The sequence below is a fragment of the Acipenser ruthenus genome, chromosome 1, assembly GCF_902713425.1.
Source record: "Acipenser ruthenus chromosome 1, fAciRut3.2 maternal haplotype, whole genome shotgun sequence".
Classification (NCBI taxonomy): Eukaryota; Metazoa; Chordata; class Actinopteri; order Acipenseriformes; family Acipenseridae; genus Acipenser; species Acipenser ruthenus.
In genome coordinates this window covers 12,113,778-12,140,168 of record NC_081189.1, presented here as the reverse complement: position 1 = coordinate 12,140,168, position 26,391 = coordinate 12,113,778, and the positions used below count along the sequence as shown (strand labels likewise).

The window sequence follows — 26,391 nt, the reverse complement described above, 5'->3', positions numbered from 1 at the left end:
TGCTGTAAAGCGCAGACACACAAACGCGCGCGCACACACACGCACGCACGCACACAAACGCACGCGCACAGAAGACAGGTAGCAGGCTGCCTCTCTCACCCTGTTGAAGACAGGCAGCATCATGTACAGCTTCTCCTCCTGCTCTTTCTGGCTCATGTGGCGCGGCGGGTGGCAGAGCTCACTGAAGAGGCGGCGCAGGTGCATGAGGCCCAGCGCGTTGTCCTGCGGGCTGCACTCCTCCACCCGGGGCCGCCCCATGATCCTCTTCACCATGTTCATCTTGAGAAGCGAGCCAGCACTGAGGAACAGGACAGCAGCGCTCAGGCAAAACTGCACAGTGTAGTATCGTCAAATCATCTGCATTCATATGTTCAATGAAAATAGAAATCCTAAGCAGCAAAGCATTCCACTAAACATTGAATGTGAAATGTCCTGTTTTATGAGGCGCTTCAATTTTTTTCCCCCAAAAGTTTCATTTCTAGTACCTTGGCGTAGTGTAAACTAGTGTCGGGACAAACATGGAATTTTCATGTAGGGATATTTGTTCACACATTAGTTCATTTTCAAAACATTATCAAAGCCCTTATCTGTACTGTAACTGCAAAAACACCAGCTCAAGAGACATCAACCCTCCTTTCTGCAAAAAAAAGAAAAACGACCTGGCAATGAACTTGCTTTGTTTATGTTGTGGATTGAAATAGGACAACCACTGTCTTTGCTGACTACAATAACAACAACATAAACTAATCTTAAATCTATTCAGCATCTTAAGAAAATGGCAGCAGATCCCACCTTTTAAAAACAGCTCTTTGTAGCATGGCAAGAAGTCCCAATGGTTGTGCTGTTCACTTCCCGTGTTTGATTGTCAGGTACAGCACAGTATTAATGCAGAAACCCACCTGAGCTTTCAACCCCACGCTTCAGTGTACTGTATATGAATGAATCAATAGTACTTGGTGTCCGATGGGGTCTTACTACCTCATTTCGGTGTTATAAGATAATATTAATACAGAACAAAGCAAAGCCCTGGATGACAGTGTAGTTATGTGTCTACAGTAATCAGAATGCCCTGCTTCACTACTGTATAGAAGTGCCATATTTCATATGAACATTTCACTGGATTTGGTATACTGTCATTCCACAAACACTGACAGCTGAGATTACTAGTATATTTGTTTGTTAAGTGAAAACTTATTTGTGTGTGTATTTTCAGATCAACAAGAAGCCCCAAAAATGTGCTTTAAATCGTTCACTCCCATCAGGTTTACTGCTTTAAAACTAACATTCCTAATGGGATGCTCTAGGAAATACTAAGCAACGAAGTCAGAGAGACAATGCCAGTGAAAACCCCACAGCTTCACTGACGGCAAAAAGATTAAACTGACACAGATAAAGAAAACATGAAACCATCATTTGAACACTTAGAAATGAAATGGGTTAAAATAAAAGACAATGCTCTCTTTATAGGACAGGGGTATACAGTGTACTGTACAGAACAGCTCTCTGTGCAGCAGAAACAACAACATGATGTCTTAGCAATGCTACAGTATCTGAGGGCAGCTCCCTAAGGAAGAAAATTCCCAAGCACTGGAAATATTTACATGAAAAACAATAGAAACTATTTAGTAGCTAACAATCCTTTATAATAACACCAGAATAAAGTGACACCGTGAACACTTTACATGCACACTTTCAGGACGGCTCCATGCAGAGTCAGGTGACACTAAAGTTATCCTTCCAAGAGAGGGGCCTTCAAGACACTTTATCCAAGAAATAGATTTTAAACATAATTCATAAACCGGACTGTTCTTTTTTATCTACCAATCATATTTCTCTGCTTTTACTCAGGAGTGTTAACCAGTATGAAAATCATTTCTCTTGTAACAGTGGTAGTGTATCCATGTCAGGCTTGTTTTCTGTTCCCACAATCAGAGCATTGATCAGCTTTACTGCAGCAGTACAGGTAATCATGAGCTCGATACACTGTGGTGCTCACACTGCAACACAAACTCTCTCCTTTACTTCAGATCAGAGCATTGATCAGCTTTACTGCAGCAGTACAGGTAATCATGAGCTCGATACACTGTGGTGCTCACACTGCAACACAAACTCTCTCCTTTACTTCAGATCAGAGCATTGATCAGCTTTACTGCAGCAGTACAGGTAATCATGAGCTCGATACACTGTGGTGCTCACACTGCAACACAAACTCTCTCCTTTACTTCAGATCAGAGCATTGATCAGCTTTTTGGAACTGCAAAAGGGACATTTTTCAAAATAAAATCATCAAATGTCATCACTGCCAAAGCAACATAAAAATGTGCCTCAAATGAACAAGCTGCAGAGTCTGCACTGCGTTTCTTATTGGGGTTTTTTGTGTCCTGGGAATTTCTTAGTAGTCAGATAACAGACAGTAAGGAAAACAAAACCAAAAATTGCCCTTGAAAGCATATAATATAAATAATTAAAGAAAGCAAAGAAATGCACGGAAAGTATAGTGAAATCAATAAAGCACTTACTGTAGACTTATAACAACAGGAATAGAAATCAGGGCTGCTTACTAATTGTTTACATGTAAAGTGTCACAGACGGTTCTGGCACGTCCCTTTTGCGCTATAAGTCATCAGAACCTTTTGCATGGAAGGCCTCGGTTGCAAGGGTGTGCGGTTCTTTGATGGTCTCAGATTCAGTTAAAATGTGTTTGCCCACTGACGATGGGAACGAGAATGCAGAGATGGGAGCCCAGCTATCAAGATTTAAGTTTTTGCAGATATCAGGCTTTTAAAGACTGTCACCCACACCTGTGAGCAGAAACTGACCCAAGACTGTCACAGCTACTGGAAGCAGGCCGATCTTTGGGAAACAAATTGAACATTTGTGAAACTGCAACAAATATTGTAATGACTGTAATGTGTTTTAGAAAATATCTTTAGCAGATGTGCACAGGCCTTTCGTGGTGTTCACAGAACCAGTCCGAGCTGAGCCTGGCGCAGAGTTCAAATCCTGTTGGGAACGTGCTGAGTTATTGGATGATTTAAACTAACCTGTATTGATTGAAATAATATAATATACTCTTTGTCAATAATGATAATAATACTGTATATGGTTGTTGTGTGCAGTCTATGAAAGCACCTGCTGGAAGGAGTCAAACTCGGCAGGCTCATATCATAAGGCCTTGTTAGCGCATTCGTTTTATGAGAAAAAGTAGCTTATTTCGATACTTTACTTTCTTTGCTTCATGTCTCATATTAATGAACACCAAAAAATTGGCAAAAGGCTAGGTTTTCTTAAAACCTGCTTTGACTGGATTTTGTATGAACAGAGAAAGGGGTCAGACTTAAATTCAGTAAAATAATATTAGCAACTGTTATACTGAAGTAACTGAATTAGAAATACATGTTACTCTCTGAAGAGAAAGAATATGTTTTAAGTATTTTGATCTAAAAGTGTTTTTGCTTGTTAAGGCTCTACTGTAATACAAATAGACTGTAAAAGCAGGAGCGAGCATTTAATTTAATCAATTTAAGAATTAGTTCAGTTTCTCCAATATCCATTAAATTAAAGAATATAAATGTTTAGTTTATATAAAGGTTTTACTGCAATAAAAAACAGGAACTGTTAGGTTGGAATATTAGACAAAGTGTAAACCGTATTCAATCATTTTAGTAGACAATAAATCTACAGAAAAATAGCCTTGCCCTTATCTGCTTGCAAGCAGAGCAGTGCTAGATATGGAAGGTTCTTTTTGGCAGTCAATGTGAGATTTACTTGTAGTCCACAGTTTTGAATCCAAGGTCTTTCTATGATAAGAAAACCTCGTAGTAGAAGGGAGCATTCCACGAAGGGGAGTTGTGTCCAGCCACAGTTCCTATCAAATAAGTAGCGACTTTCATTGGGAGAAAACTGATTTCATGCGATGAATTTGGAGAAGTGCTTACAATGGTGTTTCATATTAATCAAAACAATAGTCTTGGCAAGAAAACAGGGTGTTTGAATCCTGCTTGAGCAGGCAACTTTTAGAAACAGAGAGAGAGGTCAGGCATAGTCCGAGAATGGAACAGTTAAATAAGGCTGTTGTACTTAACATGTTTATTATAGCTTAAATTTAAATGAAACTAATTGAACTGACCGCTGTATGCTTATTCAAAGTCTTTGTCAAAAACTGTGTTAATACACATTTGTATATGAAGTTAAACTGACCTATTGAAAACACACTGAAATGGTAACATAATATGCAGCTAGGAGGGATATATATTTTGACCCAGCTTAATATAATCAAATAGAGCTGGTGTTACATATTTAAAATCTATAAATCTCTCATATATACACATATACTTGTATTGTATTTGGTAGCAAGACTCCAGTTCACCTATTTTTTTAGAAAAAGGAGTTCGAAAAAAAAAAGAGCGATGAAATCATGTTTCAATGTTTTTTGGCAAGAAGTTACATTCAATCAGTTTTGAAAAAAGAGTTGAACAGATCCTTCTAGAATGTATCGTTAACTTAAAGATAAGAAATGTCAAAGCCGAGTGATTTGATTTACTTGGGACTGATGTATTCAATGGAGGGAAAATCCTATAAAAACCAAGGTAAAACCCCAGTCAAGTATCGCTCAACTTGCTAACTACAAGCTGATGTGATCCATGCTCTGAAGATCTCTGAAAAATGGATTGCTGTTTGGTCGTAGTCTCTGCCTTTTGAAGAAAGTTCTTATTTTTCAATATATCCCACACTACACTTCCATATACTGGAAGGTAAGCACATATTTGAATTTAATATCTCTTTTATATTGATGCATTGTTATAAGGTATAGAAATTATGTTTCAGTCTTAAGAGAGTGATATATATTGAATGTTCTAGAATTTAGCGCTGAGCGTTTTTAGCATTTTATAGCCTAAGAGCTAAATATATGACCATATCTGTATTACTGTACTGAAGTACTAATGCTGTTAAACCTGTAAAGCTCTGGATCACCCAGACTGATTTTTACTTGGGATTTATGGTGGTCTGCGCAACCAATCAATCCAATTTTTAACATAAGCATTTAATAAACTGAAAAGAGCACTACTACTGCTCCGATTCGTTAAAACTTCAAATTAAATGACTGTGTGAATTTCTTTATTAAAAAGTCATCTGGATACGTTGCAAGCCCAGTGCACGAACAATCCACTACAGGAGTTTGAAACATCTTAATGCCCTCCTGAACGCCTCCCCTTAGTTTAAGAGTATGGTCAGAGCATATACATAAATAAAAAGAGTACATTGCGAGAATTTCTGACAAAAGTCACTGAAATCAGATGGAACATGTACCTTCTGTACTGCAGATTCTATGGGACTGTACCAGCTAAACATGCTGCAGACTGTACCTTCTGTACTGCAGATTCTATGGGACTGTACCAGCTAAACATGCTGCAGACTGTACCTTCTGTACTGCAGATTCCATTGGGACTGTACCAGCTAAACATGCTGCAGACTGTACCTTCTGTACTGCAGATTCCATTGGGACTGTACCAGCTAAACATGTTGCAGACTGTACCTTCTGTACTGCAGATTCTATGGGACTGTACCAGCTAAACATGCTGCAGACTGTACCTTCTGTACTGCAGATTATATGGGACTGTACCAGCTAAATGTTGTCTGGTATGTTTATTAAAAGTGCTAATAACTAGGGGCTCCCGAGTGGCACATCCAGTAAAGGCGCTCCACGTGGAGTGCAGGATGCGCCCTATAGTCTGGAGGTCGCCGGTTCGAGTCCAGGCTATTCCATTGTCAAAGTGAAAAGGCTTTGAAAGGGAGGAAGGAAGCTCACCTGGGCTCCAAGCACTGCAAGGTCTCATTGTCACAGGATTCTGAAAGAGGAAGATGGGATTCTGCAGACAACCTCAAAGCAGCTCAAAAGACTGTTCAGTAACAGTGGATTTAGAGAAAAATCATAGGAGTCAGCATTGGAGCAACAGAACCCAGAACCCTCCGAATGATGCAAACACAGAAACAGAGGAGGGGATGGAAAAGAAGAACTGAGATGACATGTGCAGACCCTACTCTTAAACAATCCTGCAGTTCCACACACTTAGCAGTCATGGGGTAATGCGTTACTGTTATAACATTACTTTCGTCAATAACAAGGTAATATAACATTCCATTTTTAATGGGATTAATAATATTAGTTACTTTCTGCAAAAAATATGCACGCTTGTCTCTTTACCTTTTCTCTGTTCTACACGGCTCACGGAAGTCCCTAAAGACGGAAAGTTATTTTCCTTGAATACACAGAAACCCTACATACAGCTTTCACTGCATGCGTGTGCACAATCAGGATTAACTGGCTTGAGTACAGAGTTTAATAAAGTCACAACAGAGGTCCTGACAGGTACGTAACAGTTTGTTCATCAGTAACCTACTTTTGATGCGATACAACAAGGACTATTATAAACAAATAGTTTAAAATAGTTTGACTCAAATTGCATGCGTACGAAAAATAATTGTATAAACATAGTATAACTGATGCATAAGCATCTACAAAATACATGTGTGTATTATGTGAAGCCATTTATCTATTTCCATTATGTCAGTTTTTCCAACTAACACTCGCTATTCTCTTATAAAAAGCCTTTATGTTTCTTTTTTTTTTACTCACTCCTTATGACTTCCGCACAGTCGCATGTATTGAAATGATTACAGTTGACTATTTGGTATATCCTGTACATTATTAACAGTTGTTTGTTTTGCTACAGACATTTTAAAAACCTGTTTGACACATTTAATACATGAATTACCAGACATACAGTTAAATAGTAAACAATAGTCAACAAGTGTTTCGCAGGACAAGACAGGGGAAAGAAATATAACGAGTAATATGCTACTTTTTTATGAAGTAATAAGTAAGGACATTATAGCGTGCAAGTGTGCAGCAAGATCATTTCAAGTGCATTGAGCCTTGGAACTTTGTAACAACAGAATCAGTACAAAGAGCATCATCTCTGAAACACTGAGCACAGCTTCAATTCATTCTTGCCACTTCACTTGACTGGGCAGTGAAAAAGGAAATCGTAACTGCAACATGGAGTTCAGTATTACTGTTTGTAAAGATGCCCAAGAGCAAGCGCAATTGTAACAAACCCCTGGAAAGCTGCAGTAGGGCAGAAGCATGGTTATTTTATAGAGAGTAATGACAGAGTACCAAACCCTGGTATCCAACTAACTGTGTGCTCTGCTAAAGAGCCAGGCTCCATTACTAGAGGAGAAACATCTGATTGGAAGATGTTATCTTGAACAATAACAAATCTGAAGGTTGCATACAGCATGGTGTTAAAGTGATCAGGTACAATCACTCCCTATATTAAACACATGACTGAATTCGTTCCACTGTGTTAATATGTTGACAGTGAAGCTCATTATCTATGGAACTCCATGACACTTCAGCTTCATTCTTCATTAGAATGCTCATCCTTTACAGTACAGTAGGTGACAGTTGAAGACATTACTACAGTACCTGACTCTTTCAACTGACTATGACCATGTCCAGGTAGCTACCGTGGCTGCTCTTTGAAAGCAGCCCTTTTTAAAGTTTTTAATAGTGCGGTTTGCCTTTTGAAGTCACAATACATCTTCATACGTATACAGTACATTTCTTCATGATGTTGCCACTACAGTATGTGGTTTGTAAAGCATGTTTCTTCAGCTCCAGTAGAAACACAATGTCTAATAATATGTGCAATCACAGCACCATCATCCAATCCTAAAGGCTGATCACTGATGTGACAACAATAGCCATTTTCAAGTATTTACCAACTTTTTGCTAATTTATTCGACCCATGCATGCTGCTCTGTATACTATTTCCCAGGCGGATTGAAGAATGGATTCCAGTATATTCCAGCTCATTCACATCCTGGATAGCAGATAGAATGTAAAGACAACACTTAACCTCCCATACCCGTCCCTTCACAGCAGGACCCTACGATAGTCATTATAACAACGCCCTGACTCGTGCACAGTATTGCATACCTGCTGTTCTCTCCATGCCCTGCAGGCATTGCGCTGGATTCCTGGAACATCCAGCTTTGTCTGGTGTTATTAACAACAGATCCCACCCTGCCTTGCACAGTGCAGTGCAGAGGCCTGTCAGCTGAGCCAGCCCCAGTCCGGGATTAAGCAGACATCCTGTGGGCAGAGCAGGCAGAGGCCCCAAAGAAGCTATTGTACCACCTAACAGACTGGCCTGGAGGCACTAGCACAGCTGAGCCATCCACCACCAGTCAGGGGGATTCAGTCACGCCAGGGAGGGAGGTACCATCTGCACTGTAGACATGGGGGTCAGTCACACCAAGGGAGGGAGGTACCATCTGCACTGCAGACATGGGGAAGTCAGTCACACCAGGGGAGGGAGGTACCATCTGCACTGCAGACATGGGGAAGTCAGTCACACCAAGGGAGGGAGGTACCATCTGCACTCCAGACATGGGGGGGTCAGTCACACCAAGGGAGGGAGGTACCATCTGCAATGGAGACATGGGGGTCAGTCACACCAGGGGAGGGTGGTACCATCTGCACTGCAAACATGGGGGTGGGGAGCAGTCACACCAGGGGGGGGAAGGTACAGTGCAGTCTGTTTATAAGAATCACTGATATAAGAATCAACTGCATATAGTTATCAAAACCACTGGGACAAAATCATTCCTATACCAACTAATGTAAAATACTCCACTTGTAAAAATCAAGCAATCCACTTAAAAGAATCATTTCGGGGCAAACTGACTACAAGTAATACAGTACTTGATCAAGTGCAATGACGTGCACAGCCAATAAAAGCTGTTTTTGAATTTTAATTTGATCACATCTCGTGTGATTAGGCATGTACGCAGCGTGGATTGTGCAATGATGCAGGAAACACTGCATTGTTTGTAATCAAACGTGACTGTGCCACTGCATTGTGCAGGTATGTTTTTTGTGTTCTCTGTTAGTGAAAATGTGTTTCAATAAAGTGAATACACGTTCATTGAATACATACTGCGTACGACAGTGATATTGTGTGATATGCATGTAGACAGCGTGGCGCGGTGAGGAGGAGGGGTTTGCAGCGCTTTGCATCTCCGTTTAATGAAAAACTGTGAGATTTGCATTGCAACAGAAAATAAATAAGCCACAGATGTTTAACTGCAGTGGTAGTCCTTACAGTAAAATACTGTTCTGTAATGTCATTTTATTTCAAAGGCCATTACACTGAACAGTGCACGGCAGGCACCCACACGAGATGATCACTTCTCAAGTATACTGTAGTAAAATAGGATTCTGCAGCCTTGAGTAAACATAAGTCCTAACCGTGATCGTATAACAAGCTGCTTACCCACGAGGACTTGTTTTGATGTATTGTCCTCAGTGATTGAGCACCATTGACATCTGTATACTGTATTTAAACTGCTGATGGCACGCTTTTGCTAATTGTAATGCGACAGAGTGGCCGAGGACAGTGTAAATTATCAGGCTGATTTACAGTTTTAAACCGGTGTTGGTTTTATTTTTCTTACACTGCAGTGGCGAAACCACCGCTAAAAAATAAACAAAACAAACCTAGCTCTCAGCTGGAGCACTAACTAACAGTACTTCGTGTGGAACAAACACTAGATCTCTTACTCAAGTTTTGGTTTCTTTTTGTTACTTCTGCTTCCTTACTCCTCTATACCCCCATCACAAAGCTATCGGCTAAGCCATTTCTACGAGGTGTCATTAACTTTAACAAGCACTAAACCAAGTGACTATTATCCATAATTCGTTAAGGAAAGCAGCTTTGGATTTTTCATGGGCGTGCACACATACGGGAACTCGTGACCTCTAGTGGTCAACCCATTACACTGCAGCCAGGGAACAAGCTCTTATTCTCATGCTAAGTTTGATTCTGCACCACAGTAATCATATCAGTCTGCTTTTAAGAATCATCTGCTTATAAGAATCAAAACACCTGGGGCGCATTTAAGTTAAGCTTACGTAAATAAAAATCTATTGATTGACCCACCAAATAAGTAATTTCTTGTTGATACTTGGTAAGAAATAATAAAAAAGACCACAAATGATTTAAGTTATTTTAGACACAGTTTATTTTAGTTTGGCATTTCTCAGTGCTGGCAGGATGCAGACTGCTTATTTGTCTCCCGGTCTACTCCATAGTTTTTTCTGAACTCTCTATGCTGCTGACGCTCTTCCCTCTGTCTCTACGCTGCTGACGCTCTTCTCTGTCTCTATGCTGCTGACGCTCTTCTCTGTCTCTATGCTGCTGACGCTTTTCTCTCTGTCTCTATGCTGCTGACGCTCTTCTCTGTCTCTATGCTGCTGACGCTCGTCCCTCTGTCTCTATGCTGCTGACGCTTTTCTCTCTGTCTCTATGCTGCTGACGCTCTTCTCTGTCTCTATGCTGCTGACGCTCTTCCCTCTGTCTCTACGCTGCTGACGCTCTTCTCTGTCTCTATGCTGCTGACGCTCTTCCCTCTGTCTTTATGCTGCTGACGCTCTTCTCTCTGTCTCTATGCTGCTGACGCTCTTCTCTCTGTCTCTATGCTGCTGACGCTTTTCTCTCTGTCTCTATGCTGCTGACGCTCTTCTCTCTGTCTCTATTCTGCTGACGCTCTTCTCTCTGTCTCTATGCTGCTGACGCTTTTCTCTCTGTCTCTATGCTGCTGACGCTCTTCTCTCTGTCTCTATGCTGCTGACGCTCTTCTCTCTGTCTCTATGCTGCTGACGCTCTTCCCTCTGTCTCTATTCTGCTGACGCTCTTCTCTGTCTCTATGCTGCTGACTTTCTTCCCTCTGTCTCTATGCTGCTGACGCTCTTCTCTCTGTCTCTATGCTGCTGACGCTCTTCCCTCTGTCTCTATGCTGCTGACGCTCGTCCCTCTGTCTCTATGCTGCTGACGCTCTTCTCTGTCTCTATGCTGCTGACGCTCTTCCCTCTGTCTCTATGCTGCTGACGCTCTTCCCTCTGTCTCTATGCTGCTGACGCTCTTCCCTGTCTCTATGCTGCTGATGCTCTTCTCTCTGTCTCTATGCTGCTGACGCTCTTCTCTCTGTCTCCATGCTGCTGACGCTCTTCCCTGTCTCTACGCTGCTGATGCTCTTCCCTCTGTCACTATGCTGCTGACGCTCTTCTCTCTGTCTCTATGCTGCTGACGTTCTTCCCTGTCTCTACGCTGCTGACGCTCTTCTCTCTGTCTCTATGCTGCTGACGCTCTTCTCTCTGTCTCTATGCTGCTGACGCTCTTCTCTCTGTCTCTATGCTTCCATGCTGCTGACTCTCTTCTCTGTCTCTATGCTGCTGACGCTCTTCTCTGTCTCTATGCTGCTGACGCTCTTCCCTCTGTCTCTATGCTGCTGACGCTCTTCTCTCTCTCTATGCTGCTGACGCTCTTCTCTCTGTCTCTATGCTTCCATGCTGCTGACTCTCTTCTCTGTCTCTATGCTGCTGACGCTCTTCTCTGTCTCTATGCTGCTGACGCTCTTCCCTCTGTCTCTATTCTGCTGACACTCTTCTCTGTCTTTATGCTGCTGACGTTCTTCCCTCTGTCTCTATGCTGCTGACGCTCTTCCCTCTGTCTCTATTCTGCTGACACTCTTCTCTGTCTTTATGCTGCTGACGCTCTTCCCTCTGTCGCTATGCTGCTGACGCTCTTCCCTCTGTCTCTATGCTGCTGACGCTCTTCCCTCTGTCTCTATTCTGCTGACGCTCTTCTCTGTCTTTATGCTGCTGACGTTCTTCCCTCTGTCTCTATGCTGCTGACGCTCTTCCCTCTGTCTTTATGCTGCTGACGCTCTTCCCTCTGTCTCCATGCTGCTGACGCTCTTCCCTCTGTCTTTATTCTGCTGACGCTCTTCCCTCTGTCTCTATGCAGCTGACGCTCTTCCCTCTGTCTCTATGCTGCTGACGCTCTTCCCTCTGTCTTTATGCTGCTGACGCTCTTCCCTCTGTCTCCATGCTGCTGACGCTCTTCCCTCTGTCTCCATGCTGCTGACGCTCTTCCCTCTGTCTCTATGCAGCTGACGCTCTTCCCTCTGTCTCTATGCTGCTGATGCTCTTCTCTGTCTCTATGCTGCTGACGCTCTTCCCTCTGTCTCCATGCTGCTGACGCTCTTCTCTCTGTCTCTATTCTGCTGACGCTCTTCTCTCTGTCTCTATGCTGCGGACGCTCTTCCCTCTGTCTCTATGCAGCTGACGCTCTTCCCTCTGTCTCTATGCTGCTGATGCTCTTCTCTGTCTCTATGCTGCTGACGCTCTTCCCTCTGTCTCCATGCTGCTGACGCTCTTCTCTCTGTCTCTATTCTGCTGATGCTCTTCTCTCTGTCTCTATGCTGCTGACGCTCTTCTCTCTGTCTCTATGCTGCTGACGCTCTTCTCTCTGTCTCTATGCTGCTGACGCTCTTCTCTCTGTCTCTATGCTTCCATGCTGCTGACTCTCTTCTCTCTGTCTCTATGCTGCTGACGCTCTTCTCTGTCTCTATGCTGCTGACGCTCTTCCCTCTGTCTCTATGCTGCTGACGCTCTTCTCTCAGTCTCTATGCTGCTGACGCTCTTCTCTCTGTCTCTATGCTTCCATGCTGCTGACTCTCTTCTCTCTGTCTCTATGCTGCTGACGCTCTTCTCTGTCTCTATGCTGCTGACGCTCTTCCCTCTGTCTCTATTCTGCTGACGCTCTTCTCTCTGTCTCTATGCTGCTGACGCTCTTCTCTCTGTCTCTATGCTTCCATGCTGCTGACTCTCTTCTCTCTGTCTCTATGCTGCTGACGCTCTTCTCTGTCTCTATGCTGCTGACGCTCTTCTCTCAGTCTCTATGCTGCTGACGCTCTTCCCTCTGTCTCTATTCTACTGACGCTCTTCCCTCAGTCTCTATGCTGCTGACGCTCTTCCCTCTGTCTCTATGCTGCTGACGCTCTTCCCTCAGTCTCTATGCTGCTGACGCTCTTCCCTCTGTCTCTATTCTGCTGACGCTCTTCTCTCTGTCTCTATGCTGCTGATGCTCTTCTCTCTGTCTCTATGCTGCTGACGCTCTTCTCTCTGTCTCTATGTTGTAACGTGTTCCTCTCACTCAAAGAGGCAGGGCTTGTACGCATCAGAAGAAGAGCTGCGGTTACTGAAAACGAAAGTGATCATTTTATCATAAAGACTATGACTCGAGTCGAGTGGAGACTTTTGGCTTGGGACTCGAGTCGAGTCTTTTGAGCAGGGACTCTTTTCTTGCACCCTAACCCTCGTGTCTCCCTACATCCCCACTCCATTCCATCCTATCCCTTGTGTCTCCCTACACCCTATCCGCTCCACCCAACCCTAACCCTCGTGTCTCCCTACACCCCCTCTCCGCTCCACTCTAACCCTCGTGTCTCCCTACACCCTCTCCGCTCCACCCTAACTCTAACCCTAACCCTCGTGTCTCCCTACACCCCCTCTCCGCTCCACTCTAACCCTCGTGTCTCCCTACACCCTCTCCGCTCCACCCTAACTCTAACCCTCGTGTCTCCCTACAACCGTCTCCGCTCCACCCTAACCCTCGTGTCTCCCTACACCCCCTCTCCCCTCCTCCTCTACAGGCTGACTGGTCATTTCTTCCCCCAACTCTCCATCCTCCCATGCCGCTCCTTGTCTTCCCCAGCCCCTCTGTGGTGGAACCAGCTACCAGAGAACTTCAGGACTCCCTGCCATCAGCCGCCTCCTCAAGACCCCCCTGTTTAGACTGCACTTGTAGATCTCTTGATCTGCCCCTCTGCTCTGCACTGGATTCACCTGAGCTACACACTACTAACATTTCATTGGAGATATAACTGGTTGTGATCCTAAACTGTTGCATCCTACTACATATTGTGTTTTAGTGGTATTATTATTTGCACTTACTGTAAATTAGTGGTGCAATCGGCACCCTAATTTGTAGAGTAGTGGTTAGGGCTCTGGACTCTTGACCGGGAGGGTCATTGGTTCAATCCCAGGTGGGGGACACTGTTGCTGTACCTTTGAGCAAGGTACTTTACGTAGATTGCTCCAGTAAAAACCGAATTGTATAAATTGGTAATTGTATGTAAAACATAATGTGATATAATTGTAAGTCGCCCTGGATAAGGGCATCTGGTAATAAATAAATAAATAAATAAATAAATAAATAAATAAATAAAAATACATTTCTTACTCGATTATTGTATAGACATTTATCAATGATAATCGATGAAGTGATGTTTTTTTCAAAATAAGACAAACATTCGGTTTTTTTAACAGAAGATCAAATAACTAAAAACACCATTGTGCATAATAATTAAACAAAAAGGCACAACTTATATTCAAATTAGAACCCTTCTGATAAAAAAAAGAATACAAAGAACTTTAACAACTCAAAAGAATATGCTTGCGTCCGCATCAGATGTCCCTTTGACATTGTAACAATAATAAAAAATACTATATTTTAACAGAAGTAATTTCTATCTGAACTATGGTTGTTCATTACTGTTAACAATTTATGTCCAAAGGCAAAGCAAAACATTTGAATTAATCTCACAAATCCTGACTAATTTAACTATCGTACTAAATTCAGCTTCTTTTATATAACATTGCCATATAATCCAAACACAACATGCTTTGACAAAAGAATGTAAATTGGTAGATTTAATAGATTTAAAAAAAAAACAAACTATGGTCTTAATTTTTAAATCAAGAAAACATAAATACAATAGGCCTACTTCATATCTGGCTTGTCCAACGCGAATTCCTAAAGTGTGTATCCTAGCAACGTGCTAATCTTCTGTACTAGCACTAAAAGAAGCACACTGTGACACACTCAAGGTTTTAATGCAAATCGGCAACAGGAAGCTTCAAACTGAGTTCTAATTTGATGCATCGATTCACCAATATGTAATCGAAGCTAGGGAAATTTATCTATTTATCTATTCTAACTGTTGCACCCCTACTGTAAACTATACTGTATTTAAATATTGATTTTGCATTGTAACCCTGTACTGCCCTGACACACCTGTAGGGCGTCACACTTGACATCACATATCATTGGTCTGATCTGGGCGCCATTTTGAGTCAAATATATGGTGACCTCTCACAGAAAAAACATTTGACCTAGGAGACGTGAAACTTGAAGAAATCTTATATCTCTGTGGCACCAAATAGCATCAAAATTGGAAGAGGTCAGGTCAGAAACCTTCCTGAAGTGATTGATTTGACATGGACTGACCCAGTACTGACAGTGTACCACACTATACTATATACAGATTCCAGGATGCTCCATGTAAACTACAGTGTGGACAGCGTACCACACTACTGTATATACAGAACCAGTCACTAAGAACATCAGCCCCAGAAGGGATAATAAAGTGAATCCAAACAGTTCCTGATGCAATATAAAGACAGGCAGTGCTGCTTCTCAGTGTTGTAACTGTTGTGGGCATGCTGGTAAAATTTGAATTTCCTTTTCATAATAAGCTAGAGTAGCAACTTTAAAGGCTGACCAAACACATTCCAGTCTGCAGGGAGTTCTGCTTTTTGAAGTCCCTGTGGTTGTATTCTTTAGACAGTGGTTCAATCTGCACTATGGTTGTATTGTATAGACAGGGGTTCAATCTGCACTGTGGTTGTATTGTATAGACAGGGGTTCAATCTGCACTGTGGTTGTATTTTATAGACAGGGGTTCAATCTGCACTGTGGTTGTATTTTATAGACAGGGGTTCAATCTGCACTGTGGTTGTATTGTATAGATGGGTTCAATCTGCACTGTGGATGTATTGTATAGACAGGGGTTCAATCTGCACTGTGGTTGTATTGTACAGACGGGTTCAATCTGCACTGTGGTTGTATTGTATAGACAGGGGTTCAGTCTGCACTGTGGTTGTATTGTATGCACAGTAGACAGTGGTTCAATCTTCACTAACTTCAGCAGTTATGTTTGTTTTTTGTTCTGGTACAGTAAACCCATTCCTAACATCAATACTGTTAAGAGATGTCATCCATGTTAATGTTGCACGGCAGTGCATACTGGAAGGGACGGCCTAGCTGTGGTTTAGACACAAAGAAGCCTGCATTTCATTGTCACACATCTTACTGTCACCTCATCACACCCCTAATGTTAGGAACATACAGTACAAGAAGAAAGTTTCAGCTTGAACAAAAGCTCCATAGGTCATTATTTGGAATTCATTTTGGAAATGTTTATTTAAGGAAATACTTTACATTGGTAATGTGCACAGTGCGCGTAGTACATTTTTAGTAAGAATGTCTAAGAAAACAAGTTTCTTTTTAATGTCGTCATGTATCAAAGGTTATGAATCTGGAGATCAGAAGCACGAATGGTTTTTAATTGAGACTGTGAGCTGACAACGAGGCTGGATTCTCGATATTCTGAGAGGGTCGAGCCACCCCCTCCCATGAGCTACCTCCACTAAAGAGGGATGGAAAGAAGACTTCCATTGACACCCCCTCCCATGAGCTACCTCCACTAAAGAGGGATGGAAAGAAGACTTCCACTGACACCTCCTCCCATGAGCTACCTCCACTAAAGAGGGATGGAAAGAAGACTTCCATTGACACCCCCTCCCATGAGCTACCTCCACTAAAGAGGGATGGAAAGAAGACTTCCACTGACACCCCCTCCCATAAGCTACCTCCACTAAAGAGGGATGGAAAGAAGACTTCCACTGACACCCCCTCCCATGAGCTACCTCCACTAAAGAGGGATGGAAAGAAGACTTCCATTGACACCTCCTCCCATGAGCTACCTCCACTAAAGAGGGATGGAAAGAAGACTTCCACTGACACCTCCTCTCATGAGCTACCTCCACTAAAGAGGGATGGAAAGAAGACTTCCATTGACACCTCCTCTCATGAGCTACCTCCACTAAAGAGGGATGGAAAGAAGACTTCCATTGACACCACCTCCCATGAGCTACCTCCACTAAAGAGGGATGGAAAGAAGACTTCCATTGACACCTCCTCCCATGAGCTACCTCCACTAAAGAGGGATGGAAAGAAGACTTCCATTGACACCTCCTCCCATGAGCTACCTCCACTAAAGAGGGATGGAAAGAAGACTTCCATTGACACCCCCTCCCATGAGCTACCTCCACTAAAGAGGGATGGAAAGAAGACTTCCATTGACACCTCCTCCCATGAGCTACCTCCACTAAAGAGGGATGGAAAGAAGACTTCCACTGACACCTCCTCCCATGAGCTACCTCCACTAAAGAGGGATGGAAAGAAGACTTCCATTGACACCTCCTCCCATGAGCTACCTCCACTAAAGAGGGATGGAAAGAAGACTTCCACTGACACCTCCTCTCATGAGCTACCTCCACTAAAGAGGGATGGAAAGAAGACTTCCATTGACACCCCCTCCCATGAGCTACCTCCACTACAGAGGGATGGAAAGAAGTCTTCCATTAACACCCCCTCCCATGAGCTACCTCCACTAAAGAAGGATGGAAAGAAGACTTCCATTAACACCTCCTCCCATGAGCTACCTCCACTAAAGAGGGAAGGAAAGAAGACTTCCATTGATCCAATCTTGGGTTTACTACAAGTACTGTAAGACACACTTTAGTGTTATACACTGCGAGTGATCAAGCTTGTATTAAAACCTGGAATGGGTGAAACTGCTATGTAATATTACTGTGGTCCTATGTGTTATACACTGAGTGATCAAGCTTGTATTAACACCTGGAATAATGAAACTGCTATGTAATATTACTGTGGTCCTATGTGTTATACACTGAGTGATCAAGCTTGTATTAACACCTGGAATAGATGAAACTGCTATGTAATATTACTGTGGTCCTATGTGTTATACACTGTGAGTGATCAAGCTTGTATTAACACCTGGAATAATGAAACTGCTATGTAATATTACTGTGGTCCTATGTGTTATACACTGAGTGATCAAGCTTGTATTAACACCTGGAATAGATTAAACTGCTATGTAATATTACTGTGGTCCTATGTCCATTCCTGTAAGTAATGACCCAGTGCTTACTGTATTAGGTGCAATACAGCAGTCACACCTGATCTTCCACAAACAAGCAGCACAGGTTTGTACTGTAGAAGAGCCCAGACTGCTGCATGTGTGCAATCACTTAACAGTCTGGGTTGAAACATCTCTAAAACACTCGTATTTCACAATCCTAACTCAAACACACACTTTATTTCTCAACTTCAACTTTCCTCATTCCACTTCCTGAATGACAGCAACAGAAAACTCCTGATGTGCGCCGTTTCAAGCAAAGAAAAAACACAAATGCTTTTCCAGGTTGAACAAAATGTTGTTTTTTCTCACTGTACTGCATTAGTACTAAATAAATGAGAAATGTCATTAACAGTTAACTACAGTATAAGAATCAGTCATTCCTTCAGATACTGTGGGTAGCTGTTTAGCAAAATAACCTTAAACAGTAAAATACAATTTAATTATTCATGACTTTGTGAATAGCACCTGCTGTTATATTTCTACTGAAGCAGGCTTTAATGTAGGAAATACAGACTGCACTAATGTACATGACTAATGGACAGGAGAACTGGTCACACAAGCAGCACACTCTTCAACAGGATCATTTCAAAATAGCTTTTTGGTCGGCTTCATTTTTGCGAGTTTCAGGTTTTATTAAGTCAATTATCTGCTTTGTTGAGGCTTGACACCTCACCACGTCATACATGGATGTAACTCAAAGTGTTTTTGAAGTTATGGGCCTGTAATGGGGGTGCCTGTGACACATGAAAGCAAGCACTGATCAGGGGCCATGTATGAGAGGCCAAATATTTCAAAGTATTCAAGATCTTCTTCATACTCACTGCACACACGGGACTGCTCTATTTAAAAGAATGTATTTTTACCTTAATTCCAGTTTATAGCATTGCATGGCACACAGACAGTAGTGGTTTGGGAATAAAGTCTGAATCCACTTTTATTTGGGCTCAAAACAGAGCATAGTGTGTACTGTGAGAGCTGCTTACTGTGAGCAAAACACAGCATAGTGTGTACTGTGAGAGCTGCTTACTGTATATGCAAAACACAGCATAGTGTGTACTGCAAGAGCTGCTTTCTGTATGTGCAAAACAGAGCATAGTGTGTACTGTCACAGCGGCTTACTTTATTATGGAATCGATTCCCATTATAAGTTGTTTTGAGATTCAATTTTTATCAGGGACCTCCCCTAAATCCCTTTAGAAAGATACCGGGTATTAATGTTTGTGACAGAGTAGTCGCCTGTCGTGTGGGTGCGTGCATTCGCTGCTGAGTGACAGGCAGGAGATCGAGACGGAGGTTGAAGTTGATACACCCCGCAGATGAACAGGATTTATTTACATATCAACACACTGAACAGCTCTTGTGACATTACCAACAATGGCAGTGCATTGGATCACATACAACACAGTGTATGAAAACTTTGGTGGGATCTACAATATCTGAACTAATCTTCTCTGTTCAATAATAATAATGTTGCTGAAGATCATGATCATGGTGGATAAACAGTTATGTGACGGGCGAATACGTGACGGATTACTGTACAGTGGAATCCCACAATAAAAGATTGTTTAAATCTCTAGCTACAACTATATCCGAATGGGTGGGCTGTGAGCAGCTTGCAATGCAACATTTAGAAATGCTTAACCATTCTTTCTAACAGGCATTACAATGCAGACACATTCCTTTAGTCAACAATTACACTTTACAAAGAGGGCTGCTACTGTTGATTGTGTCAAGCCTGAATAAAATAACAGGCATGCATTCTTTCCGTAGTTTACAGGCGGTTCAGATGAAACAGAATGGTTTTGAAATGAAAGTCAGAAATACTGGCAATCAAGGGCTGGTTTACTAACTGCAGGTTTGTGGTTGTTTAAAACTTTTACATTTTTGTTTTCCCAAACTCTGCAGCTGGATTCTAAATTATTTTAATTGTTTTTTTGATGTATTTTTTCATTATTATTTTGTACTGTAGTTTAAGAATTTGCCTGATGACTGAAATTCAGAAGTCAAATCAATAAATACAGTCGAGTTAGTCGAGGCAGTATAGTATACCTAGTGAAACCACAAGGGCAACAATCGCGTCAGAGTCAGCATATTGATTTAAATAATTATATAATGCAGCATCATAACAATACATAATAATGATAATATCATTAATAATAATAATAATAATAATAATAATAATAATAATAATAATAATAATAATAGCCTTGCAAGTAAAGGCCTTTTATCGAAAATACATTTTGCATGCACAGATCGAACAATTCGCCTGTAATAATTGACACATTCGCATGCACGGGCAGACAGCCCAATACAGTATTAAACCGGCTTGCTTTATCCGCGTTGCAGTACAGTTACATACCTGAACTCGAGGCACCAGATTAGCGTTACATAAATCTTTCAAAAGCGGCCAATGTTCTACTGGTTGTTTAAATGTATATTACATTAGATTATAAAATGCAGTTCTGCAAAATCAGTGTTATCGCTCATACCACCAGTCGCGAAAACGCTCTAAACAGCAAAATACTACTAGTACGCATTCATCAATGTACAATGGGAAGGCATTAACTCAAAATGACTCATCTAGTAACTAACATTGTGCAGTGCTAGTGGAAAGCCTGTCTCACTCAGACAAAAACGCCTTGGCGATCAGACCCCGGCATCAACAGACGACGGCACAAACATTAAGAACACAATTCGACTTATCAATATTGTTCATTGGATACATACTGTTTCATACACATACAATTTCCACCCTGATAAAATAAAGACCGTTGCAGCTGACTGAATATTCACACTTCTAATTCCGGCGCCTCTGTACAGTACGTGTACAGTCAGGCAGACAATAATGTAGAGCATAAAAAAACGACGTCGGGAAAGAACTAGCCATGATCGATGACAAGTATCGTTGCAATACCTTCAAACAGCACCTACGTTTGACCCCTCTTAAACTGACAACAGCGGCCTGTAAACCCCCCAGACAGCGGTTAAAAAAAATCAAAATAAATCAGAAACACAACAACAGACCTGGCAGCAAGGAACATGGTCAAACTGGCACTTCCTCGTAAAACGGGATTTTAACCTCTGATTGACACAACCAGAATAACAAGACCGTTCGTGCAGGAATGAGGAACAAACTCCCATATTTTGGGAAAGAATGCTGGCAGTGCCCCTTTCCTACCGTGATTCCAATGAAAATATTTACGTATTGTCAACTCACCAGGCAGTCGGTGGTTTTGTTTTGATTAGTTTTTTTTTTTTTAATCCACAGGGATCGGGGTCAGGGAGAATGAAGGTTTGTTTGTATGTTTGTTAATGACGGCTTTCTGTTTTCATTTTATCCATCAATGATGAATAACGCTGAAATGCTGGAGTAGCTACTGTCCCTGTTCCTTCTGCCGGTGGCCATCTTTAATCCTGAACATCCCAACAACACAGCCTGCTCCAACACGGCTTCGCTGCATTCTGGGTAACAAAACACAGCCCCCTTCGTTCCAGTGGCACTGATGCCAGTTCAGGGAATAGAACCCGCAATATAGACAGTGGGAAAACACTGACATCTACTGCATAGAGATGATTAAAATAACTCGACACATCCCTGATTAAAAGCAGTATTTCCAACCAGGTCCAGGCGAGTATTACACACAGAAACAGGAAACAATGCATCCAAGCAGAAAGATGCTTAGAAACAAACTGAAACAAAAGAACCGGACACGGAACAGCGCCGGTGCAACGTCCACCGATATCAGGACTGCCCGTTCCCTGACCACCTTCCGGCACCTCATCAAGACACACCTGTTCAAACAGCATCTGTAAACACTCTCGACCATCGACTGTATGGCACCCACTTGTACCAGTACTTGCATCAGCTTGTATTTGCACTGAAATTCTTCATACATTGCTGCATTCAGCTACTTTTCCTACCTATAACTACTTACTATATCTTGTATTTGATTTTACTCTTCTAGGTATCTGTACTCACGTTTTCTGTAATTGCTCTTATTTGAAATCATTCTCATCCATGTATCGTACTTACTACGTGCTCTTACTGGACTTCAATCATAGAAGCAAATAGTTACTATAAGTTTAACTGCACTTACTTGAAATGATTTTATTGTACTTTCATTTCTGCTCTTATCTGTATTATGATATTCTGTAATGTGATATTTTATAATGTGATAACTTGTACTGTGATATTTTATAATGAAATACTATGTACTGTGATAACCTGTAACAATTGTAAGTCGCCCTGGATAAGGGTCTGCTAAGAAATAAATAATAGTAATAATAATAATTTGTGCTAGCTCATCAAAATTTGTATAAGCGTAACATTTTGCTACCTTGTCACCTATAAAGGTTTTTTTTTTTGGTCACGTTAAAACAATAAACAATTAATCTTGGTGGTTCTTATGTTCTTATAGAGAGTAGTTTGAAAATATTCTAAAAATATATATATAGCAGAACTAAAGCAATAATATAATTAACATTACTTATTTTTAAACTAATATTAACAACATGATCGGAAATCACACCAGGAAATATCTCTAAAAATAATAATAACAATAATATTAATAATAATATTAGAACAAAAGAAAGGTTACAAACGAGAGGAGGCCATTCGGTTCATCTTGCTCGTTTGGTTGTTAGTAGCTTATTGATCTCAGAATCTCATCAAGCAGCTTCTTGAAGGATCCCAGGGTGTCGGCTTCAACAACATTACTGGGAAGGTGGTTCCAGACTCCCACAATTCTCTGTGTAAAAAAGTGCCTCCTATTTTCTGTTCTGAATGCCCCTTTATCTAATCTCCATTTGTGACCCTTGGTCCTTGTTTCTTTTTTCAGGTCGAAAAAGTCCCCTGAGTCGACATTGTCAGTACCTTTTAGAATTCTGAATGCTTGAATCAGATCGCAGCATAGTCTTCTTTGTTCAAGACTGAATAGATTAAATTATTTTAGCACATGTAGACTGTATAAATGAATGAGTGCCTGGTGTCCCGTGTTAAAAAAACAAAACAAAAAAAACAACACTAGATATTCCAGGCACCTAAACCTGCGTAAAGTTAAACTGTTGTTTTAAATTGAAAACAGTGTACACCTGTATTGTACTTGTTGGGCTGGTATAAATACTTGTGTTTAACAGAGGGAAGGAAGGAAGGAAGGAAGGAAGGAAGGAAGGAAGGAAGGAAGGAAGGAAGGAAGGAAGGAAGGAAGGAAGGAAGGAAGGAAGGAAGGAAGGAAGGAAGGAAGGAAGGAAGGAAGGAAGACTTCCTGAAAATTACAGATTGTGAAACCGAGGGCAGTGAGGAGTGTAGCGGGGGGGGGGGGGGGGGGGGGGGGGTTAAAAATCAATAGTCAGTTTTGTAGAAACAGAAACACATTTCAGAATATTGTCCAGGCTAAGGATGTTTTGAAGGTAGTGGTTAGCTACTAGATGGGAAGTATACTTAAGATATGTTGTCATTAGGGGTAGGATTTGAGGGCTAAATAATGTACACTTCTGCAGTAATGTGTATCTTGGATACATGGATGACAACTTAGGTAGCATCGGTTACCTTATAACATAATTATAGAAGTACACTGACTGGCCAAAGAACAGAATGACCTTAGAGGTGGGTTGTAGCCACAAAGCTTGTGGTTGATACTCTCCTCATTAAAACACCTTGTTTCTTCTTTTTCCATGTACACAGCTAGGAACTTTTTCACTGGCAAGAGCGAAACCCCATTATTACCAAACCTGCTCCACAAGTAGGAGAACAGCATTGAGTAACACTGCAAGACTGATAAAAATGCACACGTGTCGCAAAATATATTTGTATTATACTTCCCTACAGTAAGGTAAAGCTAAAGTGATGTAAGAATACATCGTGCTTTTATTATTGAAGCCGCTCCACTGTTAGCTGTTGATCAAAGCACCACATCCTTGGCAGATGTTTTTTATCCTGAACAGATGACTCCCTTGAACATGCTACTGTACTAGTAAGCAGCAAGAGGGGTTCCTGCTGTTTTAAAGGGCTATTTTAACTTTAATTCACAACACCTGTCTGCAAGGCACTCCATTGAAGATTAGGTGTGTTTTTGTATCTCATTGTGAACCCAGCCACATTGTGCATTTATTGTCAATGATGTATTTCTTCCAATCTCGTTTAACTGCACTCATCCTGTTTTCAGGGGTTCATTTGGGTCGATGCATTTCAATACTGAGAAACACATTGTTCCAATCCTTCATCTTCATCTGGCACCTTGGACTCCAGCTGGAGTAACACAACAGCATACTCAGCCTGATCAGGACTCACATCTCTCACAAACAACTGCCTAATCAGGACCCACGTCCCTCACAAACACCTGCCTGATCAGGACCCACGTCTCTCACAAACAACTGCCTGATCAGGACCCACGTCTCTCACAAACAACTGCCTGATCAGGACCCACGTCTCTCACAAACACCTGCCTGATCAGGACCCACGTCTCTCACAAACACCTGCCTGATCAGGACCCACGTCTCTCACAAACACCTGCCTGATCAGGACCCCCGTCTCTCACAAACAACTGCCTGATCAGGACCCCCGTCTCTCACAAACAACTGCCTGATCAGGACCCACGTCTCTCACAAACAACTGAGAAGTTTCTGCTGTCAGCTCTACTTTGATAGGCAGGTCTGGTGCTGATCAGAAGCTGTAAACGTTTACAAGGAAACCGTAAAGCAGCTTAAACAGATTTGTTGAGACCTGGTAAACCCTGTAGGAGTTTAGATAGCTGTGTGATAAGCAATCTACCTTTAGGATCTCATTCAACTGCATGTAGTCTACACTCGTATATCAGACTCTCTGTTAAACATCACACGCAGATATCCATCACAATGACAAGGCACACACACACCAACACTGTGGACTGGACATGCATTCACATATCTGTCACTCATTTAACCAGCACTTAAACTTGTAACAGCGGGTGGTGTATATCTGAGTATAGACTGTTCCTCTACAATTAGGGCATTTAAATGTGCATTTAATATACTTGGAAATGCATAGATCAGAGGTAGGAAATACTGACTTCTGTGTGGTGGTTTTGTAATGTGGACTAATCTCCACTGCCGCTCAGCTGACTCCACCCAGGATTCCGGAGGTGAAAAGCATGCAAGGTGAATAAACAGCACACTGGCAGGGATTGGGAATACTGACCTCTTCTATTAGAAACAAGAACAGCAAGCAAGCAGTTGAAGGTATTGGTCAATACTTCAGCATCAGAAAAAGTGTGAACTGGGTGAAGCCTAGCAATATTTCTGAACTGGAAAACTAACCATTCAAAATGTTATTCAGCAGGCCAGCCCTATGAGGTGCAACACATTCTTTTCAAAGAGATCCCGGGGGACAGCAGGCACATTTGTGCAGTTCTAGGTTTACACTCGTCAAAATGAGCGTCTTAAAGATACTAAATACAAGAACAGCGACACTTAGCATATAAACATCTGCCTGATCAGGACCCACGTCTCTCACAAACACTTACAGGGTTTGATTTGGGATTTGTAGCCACTGACATGCTTTGAACCTGATAACCCAACTGGTGTGAAAACACCTAGGAAGTGTTAGAGGACCTAGTATGGAACCAGATATTATACAAAAAATATATATGAAAACACACATTTACTGTATTACTCAACTCAGCCAGCTACAGCAAAGATGTACACACAATCCAAGCAGGTTTTAGTGTATTGTCTTCCCATAATGTCATTGAGATTTGATAATTGAAATATATTGATACTAATAATTCTGAATGCAAAACCTTGATAAGCTTTATAACAAAGAAAGGCAACTGAAGTATAGTTGCTTTTCCACCAGCCTGACCAAGCTATTCCAGATCCCAGAATACAGTCTAGACATACAGTAGGGGGTTCAGACTGTGGCTTGTGAAGGAAATAGCAGACAGATGATAGGGAACAGCTTCCATATTCAACCCCCTGGAATACAAGACAACATATCAGAGGAGTCTGGATTTCAGCTGCCTTGGGCTTTGATCTTGAAACGTAAAAACTCAAAGGCAGCAGAAGAGGTGGCTGCTTCTACAAGAGCTGTAATGTAATAAAGCTGCTACTGCTATAGTCTATCAAACTCCCATAGAGCAGCACTTGGCATGCCCCAAACTGACCATTAAAACAGCAGATCTGCTGGATAACAAGGGGGCTCTTGGCAATTCTACTGTGCGTAACAATAAGAATATGTTTCTGTTTCAAATGGGAATTGAAACACATCAAAACATGTAGTAAAACGTCATGCCGTTTGAGAGCTGATCTAGCTGCTGTGTTGTGGTGTTCATTTCATTTGTAAAAAGACCTTTCATTGCACTGGCTCTTGCCAAAGCATCTGCCCTACTACCAACGTGCCACTGAAAAATGTAATGAAATGAAGAATCGTTTGGA

General features: G+C 41.7%; 1 protein-coding gene across 4 annotated transcripts in view; it reads right to left on the bottom strand.

Annotated features, from left to right (window-relative positions):
* LOC117404098 (WD repeat and FYVE domain-containing protein 3) overlaps positions 1–21,706 on the bottom strand; it is a 102,718-nt gene extending 81,012 nt beyond the window's left edge. For 2 of the 4 annotated variants that reach the window (XM_059001589.1, XM_059001659.1), the window contains exons 1-2: positions 8,006–8,451; positions 100–298 (exon numbers count right to left, since the gene is read on the bottom strand). In XM_059001589.1, the coding sequence (XP_058857572.1) occupies positions 100–298; positions 8,006–8,055 (249 nt within the window). In that variant the 5' untranslated portion in view covers positions 8,056–8,451. Of the gene's footprint in view, positions 1–99; positions 299–8,005; positions 8,452–21,199 lie in introns of those variants that run through there. The other 2 variants (XM_059001712.1, XM_059001753.1) reach the window with 2 other exon arrangements.
* Positions 21,707–26,391: the final 4,685 nt, after the last annotated feature.